The sequence below is a fragment of the Ciconia boyciana genome, unplaced genomic scaffold (assembly GCF_034638445.1).
Source record: "Ciconia boyciana unplaced genomic scaffold, ASM3463844v1 HiC_scaffold_38, whole genome shotgun sequence".
In the NCBI taxonomy this organism is placed as follows: domain Eukaryota; kingdom Metazoa; phylum Chordata; class Aves; order Ciconiiformes; family Ciconiidae; genus Ciconia; species Ciconia boyciana.
The window spans coordinates 89,415-101,027 of NW_027328406.1; the positions used below are offsets into that span (position 1 = coordinate 89,415).

Sequence of the window (11,613 nt, forward strand, 5' to 3'; positions counted from 1 at the left end):
GGCGTTACTCGTCCCCGCTTCTCCTTCTCCTCTGTTTCCTCCCGACTATTACGTACCTTATACGCGATTGACGAGAACCGCGAGATTGTCATGCCATCCTCGCCCTCTACCTTTTGTAATCTCTTTCTTATATCTGCTGCCGCTTGACCAACAAACAGCGTGTTCAATAACTGTAAATTGCTATCATCTTCCGGATCGAGATCTGTCCATTTTCGAGCTACTTCACACAATCTCTCAGAGAAGGCTGACGGGGTTTCCTTATCCCCCTGCCTTACTTCAGATAGTTTAGATAAATTCTTAGCCTTTGCACTCCATGTTGAATCCCATACCCAATTAACTTTGGATATTCCTTTACCCTCTGTAATCCCTCACACTTGTGTTTGGATCCCACTCCAGATCCTCTTTCGGGAGGTACATAATGGTATTAGGCACCCCCCCACGCACACACACATTGTTGGACCAGTCCCTCTCTAGCCTTCTCTAAAATTGTTCTCCTCTCCTCAGGGGTAAACAAATATTCTAGGAGAGCCTGTACATCTCCCCAGTTAGGATTATGAGTCGTGATTAACAGTACTATACATTCCCTCTGGATTGTTTCGATAGGACCTGACTGCCCGTTGCAGTTTAATAAATCAGAAGCAGTAAAAGGTACGTGTACGGACACCGCTCTTCCTTCAGGCCCTAGAGCCTGGCTGAGGGGAGTTTGAACTATCGGTTTCTGTCCCCTTGTTCTTTTAGAGACAGCACTCACAACTCCATTATCGCTTGAGCTATCAGATTCCGGCTGTTTTGGAGGAGCTACCAACAGCTGAATATCCTCTTCCGAATTTTCCCATTCAATACAACAAGGTTCTCCCTTTTTCTCTTTTAACGCATATATTCCAACCTGATGTTTAGAATCCACTAAACCACCTTTCTTCTTAATATCCCAATCGCATCTTAACGAAAAAAACATATCCACATAAGGCATTTCATCCCATTTTTCCGTTCTCCGACAAAACAACGTTCATTCCGATATAGCGTTATATCTCAAGGATCCATTCCCAGGCCATTTTTCACCATCTTCCAATCGAGATCGTGGCCACCGTTGATTACAATATCGTTTTAGCCGATTCTTAGTGGTGGGATCTCCCCCAAGTTTATTGCAATGCTTCAGGATGCATCCTAGAGGAGAGCAAAGGGGTGCCTCCTGGGAAGCAGCAGCGCCCATAGCGGTACCGAAAAACCCAGCATTTCTACACAAACCAGAACGAGGGACGTCTCCCTCTGTTGAACAGGACGGCGTGTAGAAACAAACAGAACTACGCTACTGCCACCTATCTTTCCTGGTGCGTCTTATGCAGAGCCCAGAACAGAACAGAGGGTGCCTGCTTCCCGAGAGATCTTGCCCCTACTCCCCCTTTTCTCCTATCCCCCAAAAATACCTCTTTTCACTAGCATTGCACCGTTGTGTCGCTTACCGCCCGACTGCAGGAGAGGAGCTGAAGGAGTCCCCGGTCGACAGGTCGGTGCGCGCCGGAGTCCGCTCAGGCCTCTTCTCCCCGTCGGACGCGGCAAGACGAACCGGGCGAGGCTGTCGGCTCGGTCCCATCTGGGGTGCCAAAACCGTTATCCCACAAGCGTGAGGTCGCTTGCCCAGTGTGCGAGACGCCAATATACGCACAGGGCAGAGGTATGTTTATTTCATGTCTGCACAGAGATGGGCGCTAGGCGGTAGCGCCGCAAAGCTAGCGCAAAGTTCGGTCACGCAGGTACGGTATTTATACGGTCTAGTTATACGTAGGCATAAGTAATTACACAAAGCAGTTTTCTATTGGTCTACATTCCTCTTACTTCAACCTAAAGCTACAGTGCTACTTTAATATGCTGTGCACGCTCAGAGGTGAGGGCTCTCTGCTTGGGCCGGGGTCTCTGCCTCGAGGGGTGTGACTTTTAGTATTATAATGAGGATAGGTTGCATGAGGGTGCTTCTTATCATGCTTCTACTAGTAGGTTCAGATGGTTCCCAAAACATGGTAATTATCTTTCATATTTCTCCAGGATGTGCTTCTCTCCCAAGGACAGTAATGCTTGTTTAGACGTTCCCATTTCCAGCCCGAATCCTCCTTATCCGCCTTACCTAAGCCCTGGCCTTCCACCAGCTCCTGTTAGACTACACCTGGGCTGGCAGATGGCCAGGGCATCGCCGTTGTTTCTGTGCTGCTGTACTGGACAGGCTGGAACTCCATTGTGAACTCAAGTCAAAGGGGCTGTGACCTGTGGATGAGTCCACGTGGGAGCAGGACACCCCAAAGTGTCTGTGGCCGTGGATAAGCCGATGCCACAGCAGGTACCTCTTGACACAGCTGTGGCCGTGCTTATTTCTGTGCTGCAGCAGGTACCTCTGAAGGGATACTGGCCCAAGGATAAGTGCACAGTGGAAAAAGGTACACCTCAAAGCATCTATAGCTGTAGGTAAGTCCATGCTGCAGCAGGTACGCCTTGAAGCGTCAGTGGCTGTGCATGAGGTCATGCTGGAGCACCTGAAAGCACGTGGCCATAGATAAACCCACAGCAGAACAGGTACACCCCTGGAGGGATTGCAGCCGTCGGTAAGGGCACGTTGGAGTAGGTTTACTTCTGAAGGGACTGTGGCTGTGGGCGAGGCCGTGCTGGAGCGCATATATATCTGAAGGCACGGTGGCCCATGGAGAAGGCCTCAGGGGAACGCGGCACCTCAAAGCGACTGTGGCTGTGCATAAGTCCATGCTGCAGCAGGTAGAACCCTGGAAAGACTGGCTCATAGATGAGGCTCCACTTGGAGCAGGTACTCCCCTAAGGGACCGCAGTCTGAGGATAAGTCCAAGCCAGAGCAGGAGCTCATTGCAATGTTAAACCCAATGGTCTGATCCAAAGGGACCAGGGGTGGAGACTGTAATGGAAATACCTTTAAATTGTTGTAACCCAGGATTTGAGTTGCATGCTATGGGAATCACTACAGCGGGAACCACCTGAACCAACGCAGGACAAGCCTTACAAGAAGCAGTGCAAGTGCAGCAGTGACCCAGCCTGAGCTGTCTTATGATGTATATGAGCTTGGAACATCGATCATGCAATCGACACGTGAATACCAGATGGCCTTTCCAAGACTCATTTAGCAAGGAACAAAGAAAGTTGTGGGTACGAGGAGCCTCACGCCTAGCTTTCCTATCGTGGGTAATTTGACTACGAGCCAGCCGCTTTATCTATAAATATGACAGCCTAAGGGAGCCTTCTTTGAGCTCTCCCTGCTAGGCAGCGTGGCTGTATAGCGGTGACCTCCCCTTGAGCTGGGACACCTCTCAAGGTTGCTCCTCGAGGCAGAGAGACCTTTTACCAACAGCAGATCTTTAGGAAGTGACCTATATCACGCATAACCTTGTAGTATGGCAACATTTGTAAATTTTGCATATGTAATCCTTTTAGACAAACTGTTGTCCAAGTCTGAGACTAAAATTGGACCTAGCTGCACCTAAGCTCCATCAGGAGTTTAGAAAGCAAGGGGTCTACTCCGAACCTTGTGACTCAACAGGAGGGTCCTCCGTACCCTTTTGTATTCCCAGTCTCTCTACGAATCATTCTAACTCGAGTGTAACCCGATTTTCCTTTGTATGTTTCCTCCATGCAGTAATTAATAGAGTGAACCTTGCCCCTGAACTTTAAGTTGCACTTTTACAACATTATATTAAAACCACTTTTTCCAATACCTTTGACAGTGATATTTTTTTTTAAGCAATCTTAAGCGCTCTTTTGCAACAAACCGGTGTCGTTGGCAGGATGGCAAGTAGTATTGCTGTTTACTTATGGAAGCATGGAATAAGTCCGAGTCCCAAATTCTCAGAAGAATGGGCTCGTGATAAGTGGCATGATTAGGAAGCTGTGAAAGAACAGCTAAAAGCAGCCAGGGGACATATAAAGGATGGAAAAGGGAAAGGAATGATTGGCAAAATGCTAGGTACCGGTTTAGAAGCTGCTTATCAAAATAGGAAAAAGAACAATAAAAAGGAGCAGGACCTAAAAGAAGAAATAGAAGGCAGAAAGGCAGCTGAATTAATACTGTCTTTGAAAATGGAGCAGCTGCAGAAACAATTACAGGAGGAAAAGGAGAAAACACAACAGTTGGAAGAAAAGATCAAGATGATGCTCATTCAGCCCTGCATCCCCCTGATACCACGCCAATTAGGAAACTCATAGCGTCCCCAGAGGATTGGGATGGTGATACTGGGGTGATCCAGGTGACCGTGAAGAAGAAAATGTTAACCCACTACCCTTTCCAGACTCCTCCAAATATAAGACTGGGCCCATTATTAAAGCAGAATACTCTGAAGGACCTCGAGGAGGCAGTCAGCGATATAGTATGCAAAGCACTCCGTGGGATGCATTACAACTGGCAAAATTACAAGAGAAATACAGCAGAAAGCCACGTGAAACTGAATATTTGCGGTGCGTCTGCCTCTGTGGTGGTGACCGAACAACGTTGAGCGAAGACAAAGCAAACTGTTATTGGGGTCCAGGAATTTTCTTAAACCTAGGACCCAACCTGACAGATGAAGGCCATTCTATCACCAGTAGGGTAGCCTGCTGGGCAGACAGTTAAAATAACCGGAGTGAACGGAGCGAGTGTTACTTGCCAAGCCGTGAAAGTTAATTTATGGTTCCCGAGCGAGAAGTGCATGTTGTCTACTTGCTTTGCAATCAAAGATCACAGTGAAAATGTTTTGAGTTTTGATGTTTTGAACAGCTGAACCTGGCGCCTGCCCGACAGCAGCGTACGGTCCTGCGGTTCAAATAGCAACCCTAACCCCGATAGAAATCGGGAGAATGCAGCGCACGTACTCCGCACGGCCCCTGCGCTCCCAGATTCCAAGGCTACTAATGTACTCCGATACCCCATTTCTGCTGTGGCACGAAACAGAATTTCCAAAGTAATAGCAGACTTGGAAAAATGGCACATTATTTCTAGAACCCACTCCGCGTACAATTCACCGGTCTGGCCAGTTCAAAAGCCGAATGGGAGATGGTGTCTGACAATTGATTATCGGTGCCTAAATGCCAACACAGCTCTGCTAACGGCTGCAGCCGTTATTGCAACTTTAACAGCCACGCTACAACCGGCCGCACACCCACGGACGGCAGTGCTAGATGTGAGAGATATGTTCTTTATGGTCCCCTTGCAGGAGGAGGATAAAGAGAAATCTGCTTTTACTTGGAAAGACATACAAGACACTTTTAACAGACTCCCACAGGGATATAAACATTCACCCACGATTGCTCATGCTGCGCTCGCCGAGTTCTTACGGTCTCACTCCCTCAAGATGTGAAACTGTACCAATATATAGATGATATCCTAATCAGAGGGATCTCCACTGAAAAGGTGGGGGAAGCGGCAGCTTCCCACTAGAATTGAAATCCCACTAGAAAAATGTCAGGGACCGAGTAGAGAAGTAAACTTTTTAGGTACTTGGTAGATTGCAGGTAGTGCAGCAATCCCACCGGCCACCCTAAGTAAAATAGAACAGTTACAGATGCCCCAATCTAGGAAACTTCTCCACCAGAAGGTACTGCACAGAAACCCACCACCAGAAAATGGTACGCCTACCTGATGGGAGTAGCAGATGAAATGCAATTGACTGAAGGACATACACAAATGTCCAAATTACAAATACCTGTAAACACTGACCCGCTAGCACCAAGAGAGCCATGTAAACCCTCACCGATTCTCAATACGCCTCCCCTCACTAAGAAAACACCGACCAAAGGCATTTGGTTTACCAATGCCTCAGCAAAGAGGGTAAATAATGGCAAACGGCGGTACTAAAGCCACTGCATTAGAAGTTACCGCCAGCAAACAAGTAATAGAAGGTGGGGAAGGTAGTGCACAAGTGGGAGAACTAAGGGCAGTTGTTCTAGCAGCACAAAACGGAGCAAAAGTTATCTTATGTCGACTCCTAGGCCGTGTGGGCAGGTGCCACACAATGGCTTTGTCAATGGGAAGCCCTAAATTGGAAAGTAAATAGATCCCCAGTTTGGAGAACTGAAGACTGGCCATTACTATTAGATATAGCCAAACAGGCACCCTTTAAACTAGGACGGGTAAAAGGCCACGTAAGCAATGACCAACCAGCCACAAAATGGATCACCAACAAGTAGATGTACTAGCCAGCATTAGGGGAACAAAAACAGGAGATACACCAGATCCCAAATGGTACCGACGGGGAGAATGATTACATCAAAAATTAGGCCCCACAGGCCGAGCAGCACTTTATTTTGCAGCCCACAGCTGAGGTTGGCCTCTAAACAGGAAAACATGTGAAACCATCCTTACAGAATGCCCCCAATGTAAATTGAAGTTGCAAACAGATCACCCTGCTACAACACCACCCCTACACATTAATGAGGGGAAAACCCTCTGGTCAACATTGATCTGGGCAAATTGATTACATTGCATCCTGTTGTAGTTTTGTTAGTTTTAACCTTACTATGTTTATTGCTTATAATCGTTCTGTATGTCAAAGCTTGGCAAAAAATGAAACAAATTACATCAATCCAGGAGGTAAAACACATACAATCCATTGATTCTGTACGTAAAAGAGTATATAACTCACATTAATTAGGACGCTTAAACTAAACAGCTTATCAAATAATTGGACTCTTACCACTGATCTGCAATACATCACATATTTATGACACAGAGGCAAGAGGTAACCGTGCTACCGCTTCATGAGTCGATAAAGCGGATTGACTGTACGCACAGGGTGGAGTGTGATGGATGCACTCGACCTCTGTAACCAAACTAGCAATAGGTTGGTACAGGCTCCAAAGGAGGTAAAGGCCTGAGCCGCGGCCAGGCCAACAACTCCTCCGGTTCCGATCTGTTCCCTGAGAACCCACAAAGAAGCCGAGTGGCACAGTGAGCATCGATGCCTATGAGCTTGGAACACCGATCATGTGATTGACACGTGGATAGCAGATGGCTTTTCACAGACTCGTTTATCGAGGAACAAAGACAGTTGTGGGTACAAGGAGCCTCATGCATAGCTTTCCTATCGCATGCAATTTGACTACGAGCCAACCACTTTATAACAATGACAGCCTAAGGGAGCCTTCTATGAGCTCTCCTGGTCATAGACTGACCCGGGTAACAGACACAGACTCAGGAAGGGTTCTGAGGGGAAGAGAGGGGTGCAAAGTGCCCTGCCCATCGAAAACAGGGCTCTGGGGCATAAGAGATGTCTCACAAGACCTTGGTAAAGGGAGCAGAGGAGTCCCAAGAGACCCAAGCAGCCTCAGAGATAACAATGAGGAACTCTGAAGGGGTTTTCAACCAAGTACAGATGTCATCAGGAGGCCGAGCGCTGAATGAAGGCATCCTAGATGGCAAAGAGTAAGATAAGAGCGCTCTGAAGTGCACAAAACCAACCAAAAAATCAAAATGGAGCCAAAGTGCTACAAGAGTGTTGTGGAGTACAAGAAAGGACTCAGATGACATTGTTATAGACAGTAGAGGAATGAGGAGGGGGCGGAGTAAGAAAAGAAGGCTTGGAGACCCAGTGAGGGCCTTGGAGTCTCAGGAGCACATCTAGGCAAACCAGAGATGACTGAGCGAGAGAGGAACCGAACAGAGACACCCTCGATGGCACAAAGATAAAGGAGTGCTGCGTGGCAAAGACAGGCCAGCCTTGGGGCAGATCTCTGGATGATATCCTTAAACTGCTTACTAACCTTAGACAAAACCAAAACAATATTCCCAAGTGATACCGATAGACGTATCTTAACTACCCAAGGATGTTCAAGATACTGAAAAGTTATTGTAACAAAGGAGGAAACATTGTAGAAGAAGGTAGTGAAGGTGCCGTTTTGTATTTCCTCCATAAAAAACACCTCTCTCAGAGGAAGAAGTATAATTGCTAATTGTCTTCATGAGGGGGTACCCGACATACGGTAATGGTTTCAGTATGAAAATTAGATGCCAAAGTAAACTCAAGGTCACTGTTTTAATAACAAATCTCCCAGGCAAAACATCACTAACCACTGCAGAGCACAGGAAACTGCAAAAACCAACACCGATCTTTAACATGTACAGTGAAGAAATGAGCACGGTGCAGATCAGATAAACCAATATTGAGAACAGATGAATCCATATCGTGACCCGCAACTATTAACAGATCTGAATTCCTTAATACGCTCTGGTTAATCTGTTATTATCTCAAACCACTCGTGCCCCACATTGGGCGCCAAAAAGGACTGCCGTGGTTTAGCCCCAGTCGGCACTTAAGTACCACACGGCCGCTCGCTCACCCTCCCGCCCCGGTGGGATGGGGAAAAGAATCAGAAGAGCAAAAATAAGAAAACTCGTGAGTTGAAATAAGAACACTTTAATAATCAGAACAAAATAATAATAATAAATTGTAAAGAGAAGGAAAACAACAAGAGAGCGAGAGAGGAACAAAACCAAGGGAAAAACCCCAAGATTAAAATACGATACATCGTCCTCCTGCCATTGAAGATCTATATACTACTTGCTTCCCCACAAACACCCACCTGTCTCAACTTAACTGTCGATCCAGAGGCAACACCAAGCAGGCCACGGCCTGAGGCTCAACCATCCTGCTTAGCCTAGATCTATTACTTCAACTGCAAGAAGAAGTCAAACCACCCACCGACACACAAAAATTACAGTTACTGCCAGAGGACTCGAATATAGGCAGAGACCGATAGGCCAAAAGAGGTACGGGTAGCAAACGACCGTGGCTGGTGTAACCACAGACCGTGGCTGGTGTAACTGCAGCATGGAGAACCCCTCGGGAGGCAGCACGCTCGCACGAGAGCGCTGACGTATATGGCGCAGGAGACCGGGCTGCCCGTAGCTGCTTGCACGCAGAACGCTACTATGAGATAACACTGCGCTATAAAGTCTTAAGACAAAACTGCGTAGGAGTTACAGGAGACCCGAGTGCAGACAGATACCGACTATGACAGGACAGTGCCCACAGTCTGATGGAGACCCCTCAGACCCAAACGCTGGATGAGAGATGCTTCTTGCCAAAATACGAGCTCAATGAGGAAAAGCCAAAGGCAAAAGCCAAAAATGCAGACCGAGCTATTAAAACCTCCGTGCAGAAGTATTCATTACTTCAGACGGCAGGATGGTTCTGCCAGGTCGGTCAAGCCAAGCACCGGGTTCTAATGCCAGCCCAGTGGTGTCCATGATAGCTCTCGCAGCCTCCCACGTAATAGACAGCTCCCCTGCCCGGGACCATGTTTTGCACGTCCCAGGCCCTCCCCGCACCCACGTTGAAAATCAAACAGAACAATTAAGGACTCTGCTTCATCGCCTCGGCCTCCAAAAGAAGCTTCCTTCCTCTGCTGACGGTCGACACAGATATCCTCGTGCTGTTCCTTGAATGCGGGCTGGCCTTGGGTGCCTGTAGTGCCAAAGGAAGAGAAAATGATCATGCTCTTATATTTAACATGCTATGCACATTATAATGTGCTCCATCATCCTCTTGTTCTTCAAGAAATCAAAAGAAAGCTACCATCCCCATTGCTACATGACAGAAGGAGTTACATACACATGCAGGAGGCGGCTGAGCCCATCCCCAGAAACGGAAGACTCTGCTATGACCCTGCTTTGCCTTTTGGCGACAGCGCCCGCCATCGGTGTGCCCCAAACCCCTTTGTGAGTCACTAGGAAAATCAGGTACAGTTAGTTCAAAACACCTGGCAAAGAAGGTATGACCTGAAAACACATGTACCCCACCTTATCCCAAAACCACTCGGATAGCTGGCTTCCTCCCGCACAAAACTCACATCTTCAACAAATGCACAAAACAGAACAACACAACCCCAAACAGAACAAAATCCTGACCCTCTGGCACACTCTGAAAGGGATCAGTGCACCCACATCATAGATACTCACGCTGTGGGCCCACACAGGGCAAACGGGCAACAACCTGGGCAGGAGGGGAGCCTGCAGCAAACAGGCAGGCTCCCGTTCGGGCGGGTACATCAGTTGCATCATGCTGGCTGTGTCTGGCTTGTGAGGGTTGGGGTAACTGGCCCCCTGTTCCCCATGGACTCCAGCTGTGGCCCGGGGCAGCACAGGTGGGACCCATGAGGTGAGGATGGGGCTGGGCCCAGGGTTTAAAAAGGGCTGAGGATGGGGCTGGCCCTGCTGTGCCGAGGGGCTCTATGTGGGGAGGGGGCTGCCTAGGCATGCCTGCCTGCGGGAGCTGGCTGAGGAGTGAAAGGAAGGGGCTTCCCCAGGCAGCTGCCTCCAGCAAGGAGCAGCCGGTCCCCGCAGCCGGGAAGGATCCCTCCCAGCCGTCCCCGGCAGAGCGCACCACCAGCGCGTGGTGCCGGGAGCTCGGTGCCCCCATGGGCCGCACACGTGAGCCGCCGTGTCTCTGGGAAGCCTCTTGGGAGAGGAGCATCGGGGCACCTGGGCGGGCGAGGCAGCCGGCACTGTGGAGGAGGAAGCGGCAGGGGCCGAGAGAGAAGCCCCGGGGCGCTGAAGGTCTCCCGGCGGTGGCAGGAGCTGCGGTGAGTTGCGCATCCCTCGCGTGCCTCCGGGCCCCTCTCTGCCGTGCTTCTCCAGACCTCTGCCTGCCTCCTTGCCTGTACCTGCCTCTGTCTCCCTTTCAGGCTGTTTGGCTCCCCAAAGCTTTTTGCCCTTCTGCTAGCACTGCCCTCCACACCGTCACCTTCTACGTTTCCTTTCTATGCCTCTCCCTTTCCAGCTCCCCACCTGCTCTTATTTCACTCTTCCGGCACTGCCTTCTTCCGCATTGCTGGGGAAAATGGCATTTCGAGGTCTCCCTCTGCGCAGTGGCCTGTCTCTCTTTGCAGTGACTCCCTCTGCTCTGCACCCTGTCTGCTTTTCTCTAGTAAACTGTCCCTATTTTTCAATTTTTTACTCTCATAGTTGTTTTCTTTTTGAAATTTTCTTTTCCTGTTTCTTTCTAGAACAGGATTTTGTTCTGTTTGGTGTCGTGTTGTTCTGTTTTGTGCATTTGTTGAAGATGTGAGTTTTGTGCGGGAGGAAGCCAGCTATCCGAGTGGTTTTGGGATAAGGTGGGGTACATGTGTTTTCAGGTCATACCTTCTTTGCCAGGTGTTTTGAACTAACTGTACCTGATTTTCCTAGTGACTCACAAAGGGGTTTGGGGCACACCGATGGCGGGCGCTGTCGCCAAAAGGCAAAGCAGGGTCATAGCAGAGTCTTCCGTTTCTGGGGATGGGCTCAGCCGCCTCCTGCATGTGTATGTAACTCCTTCTGTCATGTAGCAATGGGGATGGTAGCTTTCTTTTGATTTCTTGAAGAACAAGAGGATGATGGAGCACATTATAATGTGCATAGCATGTTAAATATAAGAGCATGATCATTTTCTCTTCCTTTGGCACTACAGGCACCCAAGGCCAGCCCGCGTTAAAGGAACAGCACGAGGATATCTGTGTCGACCGTCAGCAGAGGAAGGAAGCTTCTTTTGGAGGCCGAGGCGATGAAGCAGAGTCCTTAATTGTTCTGTTTGATTTTCAACGTGGGTGCGGGGAGGGCCTGGGACGTGCAAAACATGGTCCCGGGCAGGGGAGCTG

General features: G+C 48.8%; 1 protein-coding gene across 1 annotated transcript in view; it reads right to left on the bottom strand.

Moving 5' to 3' along the window:
* The window catches only part of LOC140645756 (uncharacterized), a 3,384-nt gene extending 3,292 nt beyond the window's left edge, over positions 1 to 92 (bottom strand). Inside the window, exon 1 of the mRNA XM_072849209.1 lies at positions 57 to 92. Within this exon, the coding sequence (XP_072705310.1) occupies positions 57 to 92 (36 nt within the window). The remainder of the gene's footprint in view (positions 1 to 56) is intronic.
* Positions 93 to 11,613: the final 11,521 nt, after the last annotated feature.